General features: G+C 47.8%; 4 protein-coding genes and 1 pseudogene across 4 annotated transcripts; 2 read left to right on the top strand and 3 right to left on the bottom strand.

Annotated features, from left to right (window-relative positions):
- Positions 1-175: 175 nt before the first annotated feature.
- CNM00290 (conserved hypothetical protein) lies at positions 176-2,967 on the bottom strand. The gene is made up of 15 exons (XM_024658249.1): positions 2,872-2,967; positions 2,678-2,816; positions 2,423-2,593; positions 2,254-2,359; positions 2,161-2,198; positions 2,091-2,105; positions 1,813-2,020; positions 1,675-1,754; positions 1,513-1,615; positions 1,385-1,451; positions 1,047-1,326; positions 893-983; positions 678-827; positions 582-603; positions 176-510 (listed from the first exon to the last, which is right to left on the bottom strand). The coding sequence occupies exons 2-15, from the start codon at positions 2,723-2,725 to the stop codon at positions 285-287; spliced, it is 1,605 nt and encodes a 534-aa protein (XP_024513995.1). The 5' UTR covers positions 2,726-2,816; positions 2,872-2,967; the 3' UTR covers positions 176-284.
- A 732-nt stretch (positions 2,968-3,699) lies between these two features.
- Positions 3,700-5,738, bottom strand: CNM00280 (annotated as a pseudogene).
- Positions 5,739-5,844: 106 nt separating this feature from the next.
- On the top strand, positions 5,845-8,665 carry CNM00270 (expressed protein). Its single transcript, XM_568378.2, has 5 exons — positions 5,845-6,288; positions 6,377-6,529; positions 6,586-6,601; positions 6,662-7,304; positions 7,354-8,665. Exons 1-4 carry the CDS (start codon positions 5,980-5,982, stop codon positions 7,021-7,023), a joined length of 840 nt encoding a protein of 279 aa, XP_568378.1. The 5' UTR covers positions 5,845-5,979; the 3' UTR covers positions 7,024-7,304; positions 7,354-8,665.
- Position 8,666: 1 nt separating this feature from the next.
- On the top strand, positions 8,667-11,110 carry CNM00260 (conserved hypothetical protein). The gene is made up of 6 exons (XM_568384.2): positions 8,667-9,502; positions 9,557-9,659; positions 9,719-10,133; positions 10,196-10,539; positions 10,598-10,661; positions 10,727-11,110. The coding sequence occupies exons 1-6, from the start codon at positions 8,773-8,775 to the stop codon at positions 10,796-10,798; spliced, it is 1,728 nt and encodes a 575-aa protein (XP_568384.1). The 5' UTR covers positions 8,667-8,772; the 3' UTR covers positions 10,799-11,110.
- A 4,149-nt stretch (positions 11,111-15,259) lies between these two features.
- Positions 15,260-17,443, bottom strand: CNM00250 (vacuole protein, putative). The gene is made up of 5 exons (XM_568436.2): positions 16,865-17,443; positions 15,921-16,812; positions 15,641-15,812; positions 15,507-15,559; positions 15,260-15,446 (listed from the first exon to the last, which is right to left on the bottom strand). Exons 1-5 carry the CDS (start codon positions 17,380-17,382, stop codon positions 15,348-15,350), a joined length of 1,734 nt encoding a protein of 577 aa, XP_568436.1. The 5' UTR covers positions 17,383-17,443; the 3' UTR covers positions 15,260-15,347.
- Positions 17,444-17,532: the final 89 nt, after the last annotated feature.

Raw genomic sequence — 17,532 nt, 5'->3', positions numbered from 1 at the left:
TATTACCTAATTTACATTTACGTAAGCAATCGATGCAGTTGAGGCACTCGCTCAGGTTCCAGGTTCGACGTCCGCTCGTCGCTGTAACGCTCAGCTATCATTTCCTGCATCGATCGACAAGCCATACTTTGCTCTCGTCTTAGAATTGCGAAATGTTTTGAGATCGACAATCAATAATCAACAGCCTGAGTATGCATACATTGAAAGAGATTACCACTGGATTACCATTAGCTAGATTTTTTGGGGAGGGGAACGAGCAGGGCTCATCAAAAAATAGGGGATGATCAATACCCCTTTCCCACTATCAGTTTCCCCCCTACCAAAGCCCCAACCAAAATCACCCCAAACCAAACCAGCCTTGACCCCCACTTCCTCCTTCTCAATGCTCGTTGCTCGTGCTCGACAGACTTGGGTCGCGAGAAATGAATGCCACTGAACATGAGGAATGGCATGATACGCTTCGCGAGAATGGACATTGGTGGGTAACGGAGGGACATGAGGGGTTCAAACCTGAGACGAGGGTTAATATGCGGCTTGTTAGAAGGGAAGAAGGAAGGATGAAGGAAGAGGGGATGGCTTACAAGTATGGTATCTCTAACACGGCTGTTATTAGGAGGACAAAAAGTACAGTTCAGTAATGCACGTTGGGTGACAAGGGTGTTGGAGAGAGCGCTCACCTTTATGGTGGGTAAAGGTATTGAAACCGTCTTTCCCATGATACGATCCCCACCCACTTTCGCCTACACCCCCGAACGGGATGTTACGTGATAAGGTCGCTATCCCAAAGTCATTCCATGTGGCTGAACCGCTAGTCGTCTTAGTAATGACTGATAAAGCATCGGCTGTCAATTCCAAGGGCAACAGACAAGCGATAATGTTCAAGAAAGCTTACTATCCTCGAAGACGGATCGTTTGCTGGAGCAGACATACAAAGAGAGAGGTTTGGGACGGGCGTTAACGTACGCGATAGCCGCTTCAATGCTCTATTCACTTCATTAGCTTGGGTATTCTCACAAGTAAGAAAAATGGGAGGGCATAAGGCTCACATCAACTGGTATGATAGTTAAAACCGGCCCAAAGATTTCATCCACCATTACACCACCTTCCTCTCCTTCACCATTTTCATTGAGCCTAATCAACGAAATCCCCATTCTTTTCGTCTGCTCATCCATCTCGCCCTTGTATACTAGTTTACCAGCCTTTTCGGCGGTTTGTATGTAAGAAAGTTGGCGGGAAAAATCGGCGGGAGAGCGGAGGAAGGAAGATGCGGATTGATTGTTGAGGAGAGATTGAGGCGAAGGAGAAGGAGGGAAGAACTCGTCGAGTCTACAGTTGACGTAGAGTTGGGAGGAGTAGAAAAAGAAAGCGGGGAAAGGGAACCTACGTGGTCTTGCATATGGAGATAAATTCGTCCACTTTATCTTTCACACATAGCACATAATCGGGAGCAACTGGAAATAGTGATATGTCAGGTGGTGGCTTGATACGAGTGGGTGTTCATGGAGGGCTTACCGCATATCTGACCACCCGTCATCTGTTTGATACTGAACATCCTTCTTGCCGCTATCTTGAGGTCGGCATCCGATGCAACAATCACGGGACTCTTCCCTCCAAGCTAAGATACCTTGTCAGTAAGATTCAGGCAAGGGGAAAGCTGGTGGGTGAAAAGCTTACTTCAAGAGTTGTCGGTGTAAGCGTCTTAGCAGCAGCTTCAGCCACGATCTTGCCTACAACAGCGGATCCGGTATAAAGAACTATAGTACATCAGTCTTCTGCTTCATCCACTGTCATCTCTCTGGAGTTAGCACTTACTATGCCCCCAAGGTTTCGCCAACAAAGCTTGAGCCTGCTCGACCTCCCCAAGCACCACAGCATACCCTTCCGGGTCGAGGTACTTTGGCAAGAGGTCGGCCAAGAGGGCAGAGGAAGTAGGTGCGTGTTCGGAGCCTTTGATAACGGCTGTGCAGCCTGCTGAGATGGCTCCTACCAGCGGACAGAGAGCGAGCTGCCAGGGGTAGTTCTGAGGACAGGTCATGGTAAACAATTGTGTTGTAATGGGGATATCAATGGGGATATGGCTAAGAACGTACCCATGTTGCCAGGATCTGAATTCAAATATCAGCGCTGTCGATGAGGCTCAGGATGTCAAGGGTAGCTTACCAATGCAACACCCTTGGGCTGCTTCTTCACTCGTGAGGCTAAACCGTATTGAAGTCAGTGTATGCATCTTCTTCTTCCTCGAGAATAACTCACGCATCGATTTCATTGCAAGTATCGCATCTCCCGTTCGACTCTCATCTTTCATCCATTTCTTTACATTTTTTACAGCGAGATCAATCTCATTCAGTGTTGGCCATATCTATTCTCGAGTGGGTAAGCTCAAGTTCCATTAACAATAATCGTTGATAATGAGGTAGCTTACGTCGCCAAGAGTTGCATCGAACGGGCCTTTACCATTATCCTTCTCGATAGCCGCTTGAATAAGGGTTTCATTATCTTTGATAAGGTATGCGAGCTGCTTAAGGTTATAGAGCCTGTAAGCGAGGGGAAGGGTGACACCAGAATTGAAGCGTTTGTTAACGGTATCATATAGCTTTCAGACACAGTAGTCAGCTCATAAGGGACAGCGCGAGACGCGGGACCGACGGATGGAAGGAGGAAAAGTCCTATCACGTACCTGATCGATCTGCGAAAGAGATGTGGAGATATGCTTGGGAAGTGACATGACTGTTGATGTGATATAGCATAGATGCTGAGCAAGAGAGACACCGAGATTATGGTAATAGCTTGATGGCGTTCGTTACATTATGACTGGTCTTATTTATTGTGAATATTTCCCATGACATTTCGCTGTTACGTTGTGATACGCACTCTCATTTTGACGAGATCTTCTTTTCGGGCTACGTACGTATGATCCGGCAATTGCTACTGTCAGTTTGTTCCCCGCCGCAAGGTTGACCTCCATTAGTTTGTGCTAGAGGACCATGTAGCTAGCCTTGACTGCAGTATAGGTATTGCTGCAGCTTTGTTCTATTTCATTGATGATACCTTGCTCGAGGAGGCGAATAGCCCTGACTTTTAGGCAATCTCGGTGTCTGGGAAGAAGAACATCATGAGCATCTGCGAATGATTGGGCGCGAGCAGACATGACAACGACATGGATGGGTATTACTAGAACCTGAGCTCGAAAGTCAGCGTGCAACGTGTAGCGATATGGGGAGCATGGTGCTGAGAGATTAAGGGGTAATCAGCAGCACCTGCATATCTAGCATATTAGGAACAACGGAGGACAAGAGGAGGACAACGATATAAGTATAAAGAAATGCATAGCTACATTTAATACATACTAAATAGCAACCAATAACAGGTGCGCCTGATTATTCTCATCAATTGACCGCGGCCCAGAGAAGAGAGAGAGAGAGAAAGAGAGAGAGAGCATAAAGCTTTATTAGGGAGGGTCCCTATTTCTCGCATTTCGTGATACTTGTTTATCGAGGGTTAACGAGACCTTGAATAGACCCAAATATCCTTTAGCATTAGGATAAGCTGTCAAGGTGGAAGAGGGAGGCAGAGGCTGGACAGGGCAATCAGAAGGAGGTAAGAGGTGGGGGGAGCAAAATCTGGTTATTATTGCATGAGCAAACTATGAAAGTAAGGGGATCTCGCAACTAAAGACCGGAATGCATGACATTACAACTGGAGGCACTAACAACAATTTCATAAATTTCATATTCCGTAAATTTCATAATCCGTTTAACACCCGCCTATATACGTGTACAGAAGCTGGGGAAATCTGTTATGGAACCTTCTAGAGCGTAATTTTGATGCCGGAAAGTCGGGACGATAGTCGTAATAGGAGAGAAGCAGTCGATGAGCAAGCGATGGTCGGTGATGATGGTGGTAGCAATACAATGGCAATAGTGACGATAGCGATGGTAGTGAGGGCAGGCGGAGGACTGTTGAATGTTGACCACGGAACGAGGAGTGATCGATGACTTGCCGTTTGTCTCGTAGGCTGCAGATCATGGTGCCAATTATAGCATCCATGCCTTGAGTGTTGAGAAAGTCCAGGACATCTCGACATGCTGCCATGCCGGATTCTACGCCATGCTTATTACTATCATGTACCAATGATTACAATCACCACAAGACAAATCTGATGCGTACCTCTAGGCTTGGGGTTTGCCTTTAGGGAGGGCCTTGCGCGGTGAGGATGCCAAGCAATGGCTTTTCGAGTCCGCAGTCCACATGGGGCCAAACGAAATCGCCGGTTCCAGTATGGGTTACTCTACGTAGTACAGCGCCCTCAGTCAATGTTGCTCAGCCATAAAGGAGTCCGGACTCACCCGGCCAAGGATTCCATAAATTTGCCATCCGAACACTTTGCCCAAACCTCAGCAGAGAAATTTGCTGGGACGACGGCTTTAGTCCGCATAAGCATTCCTTGTTCGACTCAGTTACAACGAATCACTATTCTACTCACTATCACCAGGGAAAACGATCTTCACTGTAACATTTGACGGTTTGTCGGCCATATAGATGTAGCTGAACAAATACTTTCTGCCCCAGATTAGCAAGTCAATGCTACAGCAAATACCTGTCAGCGGGTCGCCCCCAGAATAGTAGAGCGGGATGAAATTACTGTTTGTCCGGTGTGTAACAGCTAAATTGCATTCAATTTGTATTCGTCTGCAATTCTTTCGAGTTGAGCTGGAAGACTCACCGATTAAGGCTAAATATACAGGCCTGCATGTTGGCTCATGGCGTCCTACAATGGCATACACTGCAGATACAATGGTCTGCACAACGTTCATCACCCAAACGAAGGTTAAATAGAATGAGTGATTTTGCTGATTTGACGTGTTGTTATTGGCTTGCCCTGGTTGCCTCGCTCTTCTGCACCTTGTAATCAGCTTTACAGTGCAAAAGGCCAGGATTGGGGAAGTGAGCCATACATGCGACGTTTCTCTGTAGGCGTTTATATAAGTTTAGCGCTCACTACTATTACTTATAGTTTGATGAAAGGCTCATAAACAATTACTTACTGCTAGACGGCGATTGTGACCGTACTTATAACAGAGAGATAGAGCTCTGCAAAATCTTTGAGCAATCCATCAGCTACAGGATATTTCGTGCAGGTTATGTTGACTGCAGATACTCACCCTCTACGAAAACTTCGACTTTGCAAACACATAAAATAGCTTGATTCTGTGTGTTGGCCGCCTTTCTGCTTGGGGCAGGCACCCCCCAACTTGAGAGGATTCCTCCGAGACAGTAATAGGCAGTCCCGGCTCATTGGTTGTCCTTGCGTTTTCCATCTTTGATAGTTACGACTATTACTGTTTGAAATCGTTATCCGTGCAGGGCTTTGGTGACTAGCGTCAGATATGTGAATGCTTTATGAGCTTTCTTTGTCAAAGAGGCAAAGTCAGAGTGATAATTGGTTGTACGGATGCAAGAGAAAGTTCGTCGTGGAGATATTATTATATATTGCTGCCACTCATTGGGGGTTGGGCGTCGTTGCGTGCAAGATTTCACCATGTTCTCTCACCCACGTGTGCACTAGCATTCCCTGTCAGGACCCATCAGTGGGATAGGAGCCCAGTGCAGAAAAATGTTGGTCGAAAGGAAGAAGGTTGAAAGAAAGGGAGTCAAGATGACGGACGGAGACGGACGGCGGGGCCGAGGACGTATGTTCTCGACGAGAGGAATCTCTGGCCGAAATTTCAGGACTTTTTGAGAACTTTTTTTATTTTGGGTTTGGGTTTGGGCGTTCCGCGCTGTACCGCCACTCGTCCTCCTGTTGTGTCCGGCTCGTATATATTTATATTATCCATCCTTTCCTTTTTAACAAGCCTGTTGTCTTCGTCACATCATTCCCGGCCTCCTTTGTTTTCCGCTCCTTCTTTGTTATCTGGAATTACCAAGCCAAATCTTCTTCTACATGACATCGTCTCCTGCACAATCAATGCACAATCAATGTCAACCCTAAGCGGATCTTCCGCTCAGTCTGCTCTCTGGTCAACTCTCTCCTCTATTGTTAGCATCCCTTACAAAATATACAACAGTACTCGCGTCTTTTACCAAGAATACAAGCTATGGTACGACACGAATCAACCACTATTCATCTTCGATACCGAAATGTCCCTCGAATGGGCAAGGATCAAGACAAATGGCGAGTTGCGTACCGACAATCCTTGTATTGAGTATTATTATTTTGCTGGTGATCCAGACCCTGAGCGCACCGATTACCATTTTATGCGCTTCACATTGGAGGATGGAACAACGGTGCGTACTCACATCCCTTCCTCCTCTATCCTGTACAGTGAACAAGGGAACATAACAGCCGTCATGTCATACTGACATTGGATTCTAGTTGGAGCGGAAGGAGTACTGCAAGGCTTGGGCGGTGACAAAGCAGGCTGTGATCTTTTTCGAGGGGCTCCAGGAATCTTTGAAGGCATGGGAAAATCCAGCAGAACCCAAGTATGGGGATCAAATGCTCAGAGTGGGTGCGATATTGAAAAAAGTCAGTTTGTTTGCTTTCCCGCCTGTCATACAAGTCGGCTGACTTGACTGATCCAGTGGGAGGCTTATCTTGGTCAGTGTGCTTTCAATATCGGTCCTCTCCCGAACATAAACTGACCCGCTGTTACTGAAGATGAATTAACTTTCTCGATGCGTACCCTGAAGGTGTGGGAGCGTGAACATTGCGTTCCCGAGAAATGGGCTGCTATACCTCCATATGATTATGACAATCCTCGTATTTTCCCATTCGCAACAATAAACAGTGCTGGGAAACGAGAAACCCGTCATCTCACACCTTTGTTTATTCCTCTCTCAAAACATGTAATAAAGCTTCACGAGGAAGGATTTGATGAGGAATGGTTTGATCTTTGGGATAGGCTGAAGCCAGATCCAGAGAAATTTGCACCCTATCATCTACCTCTGGATAGACCTTGGCCATATAAGGATATTGCTCTGAGGAGGAAGAAGGTTACTGGTGAGAATCGAGAGCGATGATGATACACAGTTGTACCAAATAATGTTGGTGAGGGGAGGACGTGAGAGGACGCCGACTACTTTATAACGCTATTTTTAATTGTATTTAGTAAAGGGAAAGCCGCAAGGTCATGCTTTAGATTAGCACCGTCTACAAGCCGTCAGGCATGACTCTTGACAAACTTTTCTTCATCTCGGTGATAGAGCGTAGGGAAACTCGACGAGTTGAAGAGGTCATTGGGTGCGAAATATCTCACAAGGCCGGGATGAGACAGGTGGAGAATCGGGTCCTAGAATTGAAAGTATGTAAAGATTTGCCAAAAGAAAAGATGTTGAATGTGTTATTGGTAGGCAAAGTCCAAGGTGTAGGTCAAAGGGGAAGGATAAGTAGCCTCGGAGCCGGTAAGGGCTGAGAAGAGAATCAAATCGTCGCACCCCGGTAGTGTGACTCATCCAAAGCGCTCAACACCAGCTCCCTTACACTATTTCGGCTCTCCGTATTCGGTTGAAGATATCTATCGATTGCATCATCCATCCCTATCGGTTCGTCTTGACTTCCTCTCCCACCTTGGGTGTATACCATCTCCATCCATTGGTTGACTTCTGGGTATTCTGAACGGATTGACGGGCAAAGCGAGATGAATGCGTCAGTGTTACCTGTCTGGGTGGTTGAAAAGCGGATTTGGACTACTGTATCTGCGTCGTCTCCATTTTCATTACGTCGCGTCTCACTGCCAGTAAAGTCAGAGCGGGAGAAGTCACTTTCAAGAAAAATTGGAACAAAGAAGCTTTGCTGCCCAAGTGATTCTGCACCGTTTTCCCCATTATAATTCGAGGCGGATGTGCTTGAAAACTGACTGACTTCCTCAGTTGTCGGATAGGGGAAGGGGTTCTTCAAATCTTCCAGTGAGGGGCCACCAGCAACGGCCAGGTAGTTCGGATAAGTGACGAAATCTACTGCCACAATTAGGGTCTCGTCTGATGTTTCGACATTGCTGCGTCGGGAAAGATCGTTGGATCGCCAGGGGCGAACCGAGCGCAGTAGGTCTGAGCGGTTTCCATCAAAATTCCTGCCTCTATCTGCTGGGTTCCCTCATATTGTCCGGCGTGTCCTTGTTTGTAAACTAAAGGGATTACGTCTACGGGGACGCACGGACTCAACGGAAAACTGTATTGGGCGATTCATGTTGAAAAGTAGTGACAAGTGCGAGATTTGTTTGAGGGATTTGGGGTTAGTTGAGCTCTTTTTATTAGTATAATTGATATGCCCCGAGTTCCCAGGTCGAAACAAAGGCCATAGATAAAAACACAATGCGCACCTTTGTCTGCTAGAGGAAAGGACTTGTGAACTCCTATCTTGCAGCATATTCTATATTCACGATTGCCGCGCGCGGTCGCATACTCGCACAGCTTCCATAATTATAGCGTGATAACCTATTGCGTGCGTCTACATAGCAGGAGGACATGGGACAGAATCTCGAAAGCAGTTTCGCCTCTTGCCTTGTTGCCTTTGCCATGCACTCACGCCGAGTGGCTATGCAATAATCGCATTTATAGAAAAATCTTGTGTGGGATTTGAACATTTATACGGTTCATTCAGATTAGCCGCGATTACGCCTCGGCACCGCTATTATTGGCCGATTTCCATCTCGTTCCTCTTTCTGACCCAGATAGAATCCCATCACATTGTCAACATAAATTACGTACGTAAATAGTCGGTCAGTCGGCTGCCTCTTCATGGCTGTATAGCCCATTCAAATTTCCTCCAAGATGCCTCCCGACATACCGAAACGAAAAGAGTCTCTTCCCCAATACATCTCGTCCCAACGAGCACCTCACATTCGAACGCCTCTCTCCTCTTCATCATTCTTCAACACCAATTTCAAAGCACGAGGACGAAACATGTCAAACTCAAGGCTACGAATAGCATTATCAAAACCAATAGTCAGAGTACTGCTGGTAGGAAGCCTGTTGATCGGCTTGGTGTTACTGTCAAGACTAGGTAACGGAGAAGACGACGGTGCATGGGACGCGTCGAGCTGGTCAGACCGCCATGGAAATGGGAGAACGGTTTCTCCAGGATCACGAAAAGGATGGTCGCTATGGAGTAACACTCCAAAATTACGGACAGACCAACGCGTACCTCGTCCTATTCTTACCAGACAGAATGCCACATTACCCCCGCCAACCCATCCTGGTAGATCACGGCGTCTTAAACCCGGCTCAGATCCAGAAAATCCAGAGTATATCGAAGGTCCTTTACCGACATTGGATGAAGCGTGGGAGTTTTTGCATCCTCTACTGCGGGAGATCAAGTCGCGCACACCATCGGTGCCCCGGGAGCATGAGTTGACAGAGCCGATATTTCCTCCTTTTCTCAAAGATGATTTGAAGGAGAGGTATAGACATCTGAGGGATGTGTTTGACGAGAATACGGGTCAATGGGTGAGAGGGCCCGAGCGGAGATGGTTTTTAGTGACGGTATGCCGTCAAGTTGCTGGTGAGATTTAATTCATACGTGGGTTCGCAAAACGCATGCGCTGAATCTGTGCAGGTATGCTTGCTGACTGGTTCCATGCCTGGACTGTCCTCGCCGACTTCTTGGGCCCCGAATCACTCGTCTTTTCGCTTTTCGAGGGTGACTCTGCAGACGGAAGGTACGTCTTCACATACAGACTGCGACCTAGAGCTAGCTAAAATCCTCATTTTTGCACAGTGGTGAAATCCTCGCATATGCTATGCGTACTCACCTTCTCAACATCGGTGTGCCCCCTTCCAACATCCACATCCAAACCCAGCTTCCAGCCGTAGATTGGGATAACCACCATCGTATCGAGCTCTTGGCGCAGATGCGCAATTCGGGTATGCAGCCGTTCTATGACACTGCGGCGACAGGTTTGTCTCCCGACGGCCATCCTTGGGCAGGTATCGTGTTTTATAACGATGTATACCTTTCGGCGACGCACTTTTTGGAATTGATGCATCAGCATTTCAAACAGGATGCAGATATGACTTGTGGATGGGATCATGCGGGCAAGTGGTTCTATGATGGATGGGTTGCGAGAGATATGAGTGGAGATTTGTTCACGCCGTTCCCTGTCAAAGAAGAGGATAAGGATCTACCCCAAAAGGTGAGTCCATGCCCATTCCTATTTTTTCACAGGAAACATTCACCAATTGACACTTAAACCAGCTCTTCCCTTCCTCACCCGAAACACTCAAACGCTACAACCGTCTCCTCCCCTTCCAAGTCTTTGCAGCTTGGAACGGTATCACCGTCATGTCTCCCGAACCCTTCCTCCCCCCATACAACGTCCGTTTCCGCCGAGGTACACCTCGCACGAATGATTTCTGGGAATGTCAGGCGTCGGAGAGTTCCTTCATTTCGTGGGACTTTTGGAAATATGGGTTTGGGAGGATAGCGGTGGTTCCTGGGGTGCATGCGACGTATGGGAAGGGGGATGCGATGCTGAGGGGTTGGGTCGAATGGCCGTCAGAGGAGGATTCGTATGGGGAAACTATTTGGTGGAACCCAAAGTGAGTAGTTTTTGCATCATTTTGCTTAACGAGAAAGTTACTTATATGGTTTTGGCAGCCCACCACAGAGAATTAGATGCCATGACTGGCCAGATGGACTCGGCAAAGGTTACTGGGCATGGGTAAGCTATAAGTCTTACGAGACGACATTCCATCGAGCTAGAATATCCGCTAACTGCTCTCCCAGGATACTGTTCGTTGGGTCAAACCTCCGAAGCTGGAGATCCCTTCTGCTTCTGAGACTACAGCTCAACCTTAAAATCCATCTGTTTCAATCTTGTATCACCTTACCTTGCAGATGATCATTAACAAGGCAGGACGAAGAAAAGAGGATAGAAGAATTTCTTTTTTTTGATGATTATATGATGTTAATCAACCAATTATCAACATCCATCACGCTTTCCATAATCAACCGTCAGCAACATAGGAACGCCATTTCCAAAAGACAGATTGGCATTCGATGCCGGACTTTTTCTCATCTTACTGTGATGATCACGACGACTGTAGCAATCAACAAGCATCATTTCTTTTCTGTGATACATGGCTTATTCAATCTGCAGTTTGCCCAAAGCTGGAACTTTTGGGAAATGCATATATATGCCTATATGTCTTACGTCTACCATTCCATGTGTCCTCCCTCCCATGTGCCAAGTCGTTGTGCGGGTTATTATGTCTAAAGCTAATAATGAGCGTTTCTGTGATAGTTGACAAAGGTGCTAAAAGCACTCAGTGATAGGAAGATCCCATCCGAATCTGACACATTCAAGTTCAACGTCTTCTTCCCAGCAGCCCAGGAAAAAGGAAGGCCTAGGCTTATGATGGAATTCTCCCTTTCATTTTACCTATCCGGACTGACAATGATTGTGCTCTAAGCGAGCCGTCCCAAATATGAATGCTTTGTGATGTTCTTTTGAAAAGCTCGGAGAAGAAGAATCGGAGTGTTGAACAGATGCTGGGGAGGGACTATCAAAAGTGTGTCTTTGCATAGGATTTAATAGGTGGCAGTTACATATTGAAATCCAATCTGCAAGCTGATAACGAGTCCCAAGATAGAGCAGTATGAGTTACTTTCCCTCTAGAGGTGATACCGTCCCATTGTATATGTCAGTGTAACCCTGCTAACTGGGTGAACTACAGTACCCACGTGTGGAGACCGGCTTTGTACAGACCCAACATGCTATAGTATTGCAGCTCCCTCCTCCCCTTTCTCTCGACCCCCATTTTTCCGCACCTTCTCAACCCACCCTTCTTCTGACGCGTTCTTCAGCAGCCCTCCTCCGCGATCTTATGGGGTTAGAAGTCGCTTCTCACGTAATGGGAGCTTCTCAGGTTTAGATTTTTACCCATATAGCGGCCACGCTATCCCGCCTACTGCGACCGAGGCTGAACCCATAAGTGGGTCATATATCCCTCGTCGTCACAGTGCGCGTAGATCGTCCGAGGTTACTGATCGGGATTGGGATGATTTGGCGTACAGGCTGGGCAATAATAGGTTAGGTGATGGGGCGACGCCTAGGAGGAATCGCAGTCGGAGGGCGAGCATGGTTGAGCCATATGGTAGTGGGAGTTTACCGAGAGCGACTACGTGGGAACCTCAAGGCAGCCGTGCAGAGGGGGATCGGCGAGCCCCCGGTGGTCTACGTTCGAGGACTATGCCAATGGACGGAGAAAACAGGTTTAGCAGGCGGAGCAATGAACGTACTCGAGATTCCCCCGGAAGACCACTGCAAAGAGACCCGGAATCGTCCATGTCTGGCAGTGGTGGATATAACTACAAGAGCGTTCATCAGTGGATGAAAAATAACGAAAGGTTCACCCAGGAGCCCGAGATGGGGAGCGGGTCGGCGGATGAAGGTGGCGCGAGACCTTCTGAGAGAATGAAAACATTCATTATCAGGTATATCGCAGATGATGTTAAGGGCGATAAGGACGAAACTTTTCAGTTGTCCATGCCTTCGGATTCACCTTTACCATCGAGATCGGCATGGATCGACGAAGCCATGGACGCGGTGGTTCCAACACTTGAAAGCCATTTTCATTATTTAAGTCAAAGAAGGGTAAAATGGCTTGTGGACTGTACGCAAGCAACTCTGAATAGGGCTTACGATGACATAACTCGGGAGAGATCCAGGCAGGGACAGGATGAAGTTGTGGCGGAAGAGTACGAGGACGATGATGAGCAAACTTGGGGGAGTGGAAAGGCGCCTGAAAGACGAAGGGAAAGATCGACTAGGGGAAGTAGAAGCAGACGTGATTTTTGAGAAGATGCCGTCTGCGCTACATAGCTTGTTTTTTATAGGATGTATAGTTGATTTCATGGAGGTTATGGCCCTTATAGACAAAGATGGTGTTGCAAATTGTTCTAGTTGTAACTTCCTCTCGAAATTCATCTGTCATTTTCCATTTTTCCCTATTCCGCAACTTCGCTTTTTTTATTCGATTCATTCCACAAAATCCTTCGAACAATTACAACCGACAGGTTTCGCAATCAGCGAGCTCTCTTCTCGCATTCTAGAACAGCTGCTGCAGGCTCTACCGATACGATAGCCCTAGTCAAAACCGACCATGCCCATTGAACAGAACAAGAGACGCCGGGAGATCGTGTTCTGTCTCCTTCTCGGTGTAATGCCGTCCAGAACCCCCTATCATCACCGTCGTCCGGCCCCATAAATCAAACTCCCATTGAAATTCCACCTGCAGGAAAACGCAGCAATCCATTCCCCTCTTCTTCACTTGGTGATTCGTTTATCAATTGCCGACTGTTTGGGAAAGGTTAACCATTGACGAACATCCATCCACTCGCCTGTACCTTCCCATTTACTTCGAAATCGATCGATAAAGTAAGCGGACTCTCGTCACATTCCATCTCCGTTCCGATCTTCAGGCAAGGCAGTGTGAGAGGTGGTACCACACCCTTTGTCTCGGAAGCTGAATTTTTTGCAAGCGCGCGGTCGAAAGGGGGGCGAGAGTATTGTGAGATGCAGTATCTTTTGTTAATGGGTCATTGTGTATGTGCGGAGAATGAAGATATAAGGAGGGAATTCCAAGATTTGATTTACCCACATCATCTAGTGAGTGAGACTTTCACCAGAAAAGCCTGTATCTGGCATCGAAAAACATGGGTTATTACCCAGTTTCCCGTCCAACGCAATGGCCTTATACCAGTGAGATTTCCTTGTCATTTATTCTGAAATTCATGTAGCTGAGAGTCGCCCAAGGTGTAGGATGTACCGATCCTAACTGTACCGACCCTGCATGTACAACCCAAGCGCCATCACTGTGTACCGACCCTTCATGCCGCGACCCTCGTTGTCGACTCAGGCCAATCTCTCGAGTCTCCACCATGCCTAAACTCTCAAGTCGTCCTCCAAGCGGCCCTTGTTCAGACCCACGCTGTAATGACCCCCGCTGCTTTGCTGCCACTACACGACTAAGTACTGAACCTCTTGTTTCAACGCGCCAGGGTGGATCGGCGTTTTACCGTGATCTCCCTCCTCCAATCAACTCAGGAAGAACGGTGAATGATGAACATTTTTTAGCTTGGGATGGCGGATATGGTAGGCGTAGTTCGATATACTCCTCTTTTATCAACTCCGATATTAGACGTACTCCTATTCACCAGCGTTTCCAAATACCACGTACCTTCCGCCGTAGCTCTACAGGGGTATATGGTTCCTCTCCCATGACTACTGCTCCCTCCTTTCGACCTGTTCGTGATACGAGAGAACGGGAATGGATGGAAGACAACAAAGCCAGCACGAGGTCAATGGGGATTGAAGAGACTGCAAAGGTGGAGGATGAAGGTGGAGATCCACATGGTTACCCGCCTGCTACAAGCGAACACCGGAGGAAGCATCATCAGCGTACTAATGATTATGATGTTGGGACGGATAACCTAAGGAGCAGACATGGCAGGGGCGAAAGATCAACCGGACCTCGGGGAAGTCAACGCAAGACGTACAGTGACGAGAAAGAACATTGCCAATCTACTCGACGACACCACCGTTGCCCATCATCATCTCAGCAGCAGTCCACTTCGAAATGCAACCAGGACGAAATCAATATTATAGTGGATGACAAAACGATCATCATCTTCCAGAATGGCACTTCGGCACGTATCTCTATGGGCGACCTACCGCCGGGCGAGGATGGCGGGGAGGACGATGAGATTTACAATGATCGAGCAACTGCTGACAGAGTAAATAAGTGGATGGCGGAGAATGGAGCCTCTTACGCAGAGAATGATCAATCGACATTATTGGCTCTTCCGGCTCCTCCCACAGCCAGTTCATCCTCTCATTGCGACAAAGCCCCCATCTCCGCTGCTTCCAGACCTTCCAGATCATATCGCCCCATTCCGTTGAAATATTACGCCGAAGACACGGAACGCCCCACTGATATCACCTTTTACCTTGATATTCCCGTCATCTCTGCTGCATCGTCGAAACACGATTGGGTGAACCGGGCGATGGCGCCTGTGGGTCCAACGATTGATGAGGAGTTTGTGGATCTGAGTTCGGGGAGGAGAGATAGACTTGTTGCTGCCACATGGCAGCATATGGATGATGTTTATGAGCAGTTGGTGGGAGAGTTGACAGAGTCGCGGCCGTCAACGGAAGGGGGTTGGAGGAGAGGGGAGTGTATGACAGAAACAGGGATAAGAGACGCGAAGAGAAAGTGAGAAGGTAAGTACCCTGTTCAAGTTGACGCAAACACGACCGAAAACGTAATATATGCATGAATTGTTCATACAATGTGAATACAACATCCCAAATAATGATGCGCAACAAACAGGAGTAGTCTACACTCTAAAAAAGATCTACAGGCTCTTCCATGCCTCCCCATGTACCATTCTTCCATCGGACAATGGGGTCGCTAAAGTCCATTGACATTCCATTCTTCTCGTACTATTCCATCTGGTCAGCCTTTGCACACCCGTTAAAGAGAGGCCAAGACGGTGGACGTACGGCGATACGGAAATAATTCACCCCGTCCCGCAGTACACCTTTCAAATCAATTGCTAAAGAAGGAGGAAAAAACAGCGCGTAAGTCCCACAATCTGAATCCTCACGCAAAGAACAAGGCGGATCACTGCACTTACTACTATTCACCCATCCAGCAAACGCCTGCATATCGTTGACTAAGATGGAGTACCCGGTTACATCCTCCGCAGCTTGTTCGGGGGTGATGGGTGACCAGGAGAGGGTATGAGGGGAGCTGAGGTTGGCGAAAAATGTGGGTGTCCATGAGCCAGAGGGGGCATCGCCGAGAAGCTGTGGGAGGAGGAAAGAAAGACGGATAGGGGAGGTGGTTAGTTCTTTGCGTCCAAGATCTTGAAGATAGAGAAAAAGAGAAGGAAGAGCGGAGAGGGATGGACGTACAGAAGAAGTCTTTTCGAGGAAACTAGCCCAACCCCATCTTCCAACGCCGTCTAGCCATAAACCGAGCATGAATGCTTGTAACACCAAACTAAGTCGGTTGGGGAGGGACAAAACCGGGATAGCGAGGAGAGCAAGGAGGTAATGGTGTAGTCGAAGGGTGTAAGATGGGATATTGGAAAGGATGAGAAGGATAGGTATGAAAGGGAGATAGCGGACGAGGTAGTATCGGAGTAGACCCTGCTTACGCATGGCGAGCGCTTGGTATCCGACGACAACGTGGATCAGGACCACGATGATCACAAGAGCCAGAAGACCAGATGGAGTAAGAGTGTCATACCCGAGCCTGCTGATGGGAAACCTGGCAAAGACTGTTGAACTCTCCACACCTACCCAATATCCTGCGCCCTGCCAAAGCGCTAAGGTAAATGGTGCGTCGCGAAAATGGAGGAGAGTGATGACGAAAGCCTGTTTCCAGATCCAGTAGCCTGTGATCAGCACAGGAATGAGTCCGCCGAAAAGGGATTGCCAGTCTGGCGGGAAATGTGGGACATCGCTAAATAAAGTGATTTGGAAATATCCCAGAACAAGGAGGATAGTGAATAGGAGAGAAGAAGGAGGACGGAGGAAGAGGGTGAGGATGAGCAGGCAGACGGCGTTGACGCCCATGACAATAAAGTGCAAGTCCCAACAGCCAGAGGGGATAACGTGTGAAAGGGTGAACGCGCCTGGGAAGTATTGAGAAAATGCTGTAGAGGTGAGGCCATGAGCGGCAGACGAGATAAAGTTGGAATGGCCGGCAGGGTATGGTAAGGGATGGACGGTGACGCATCCGCCGAGAGAAGAGGAGATCAGATTGGAGTGGATCGCGGCAGCGCAGATCCAAGAGTCCGCTCTGCGAAGGTTATGTTAATGTCGATAGACTGGTGTGAGAGCAAGGGGCTTACCGGTACGTATGGTTCATATCCCCGCCACCAATAACAAGCGGCACGCCATTGACACGCTCATTACCAACCCACCTCTCGTTTCCTAGCCTGGTAACTTTACATCCGCTCATACATCTGAATGTCCTATCAGACAAAGATGTCAAGTCGTCCGCGCATCTCTCGCCATTAATTCCGCAGTTATCAGGGGGCCAATCGTCCCATGGTGAAGCCGTGCAAGAAATGAGGTCGTGAGGAGGCGTAAAATAATAGTATTGCTGACGGATCAACCAGATAAAAATCACGACCCATACACATAGAAATGGATAAAGAGCCTTTGGGAAAGAGTTTCGAAGGAGATTTTGGTTTATTGAAGATCGATACGAGGGTGTAGACTGCTGAGTTGATGCCATTGATGAAGATGATGACGACCTAGGAAGAATTGGCTCTTCGGCCTCCGACAGCGGTTGTTCCGGGCCAAGTATACGCTGTATGACATGGTTCGCCCTTCCATAAAGTTCTACCAAGCTTCGCGGAATCATGATCGGTTCGTATAGATTCCCTTTTGGGGTCTCTCTAGAAGAAGATCTCGAAATGGTACTGTTCGAGCTGTTTAACATTTAACATCATCGCGGAAAGAAATGAATGGCTACATCGGAAGGAAGTTCCACGTCACAACATGTTTCCCCAAC

Source organism: Cryptococcus neoformans (assembly GCF_000091045.1).
Source record: "Cryptococcus neoformans var. neoformans JEC21 chromosome 13 sequence".
NCBI lineage: Eukaryota > Fungi > Basidiomycota > Tremellomycetes > Tremellales > Cryptococcaceae > Cryptococcus > Cryptococcus deneoformans.
The sequence above is the reverse complement of the archived record's forward strand: the minus strand, read 5'-3'. Positions and strand labels throughout refer to the sequence as shown.

Bases quoted from the DNA above. Each gene is read 5' to 3' on its own strand.
- CNM00260 (XM_568384.2), top strand. From the start codon at position 8,773: ATGCCTCCCGACATACCGAAACGAAAAGAGTCTCTTCCCCAATACATC. The intron at 9,503-9,556 runs GTGAGATTTAAT...GAATCTGTGCAG, and splicing joins GGTATGCCGTCAAGTTGCTG to GTATGCTTGCTGACTGGTTC. The intron at 10,662-10,726 runs GTAAGCTATAAG...CTGCTCTCCCAG, and splicing joins GCAAAGGTTACTGGGCATGG to GATACTGTTCGTTGGGTCAA.
- CNM00250 (XM_568436.2), bottom strand. From the start codon at position 17,382: ATGATTCCGCGAAGCTTGGTAGAACTTTATGGAAGGGCGAACCATGTC. The intron at 15,560-15,640 runs GTAAGTGCAGTG...CTCCTTCTTTAG, and splicing joins TGCTGGATGGGTGAATAGTA to CAATTGATTTGAAAGGTGTA. The intron at 15,447-15,506 runs GTACGTCCACCG...CAGATGGAATAG, and splicing joins TGAATTATTTCCGTATCGCC to TACGAGAAGAATGGAATGTC.
- CNM00290 (XM_024658249.1), bottom strand. From the start codon at position 2,725: ATGTCACTTCCCAAGCATATCTCCACATCTCTTTCGCAGATCGATCAG. The intron at 828-892 runs GTAAGCTTTCTT...ATGCTTTATCAG, and splicing joins ACGATCCGTCTTCGAGGATA to TCATTACTAAGACGACTAGC. The intron at 604-677 runs GTGAGCGCTCTC...TCCTAATAACAG, and splicing joins TACCTTTACCCACCATAAAG to CCGTGTTAGAGATACCATAC.
- CNM00270 (XM_568378.2), top strand. From the start codon at position 5,980: ATGTCAACCCTAAGCGGATCTTCCGCTCAGTCTGCTCTCTGGTCAACT. The intron at 6,289-6,376 runs GTGCGTACTCAC...ATTGGATTCTAG, and splicing joins CATTGGAGGATGGAACAACG to TTGGAGCGGAAGGAGTACTG.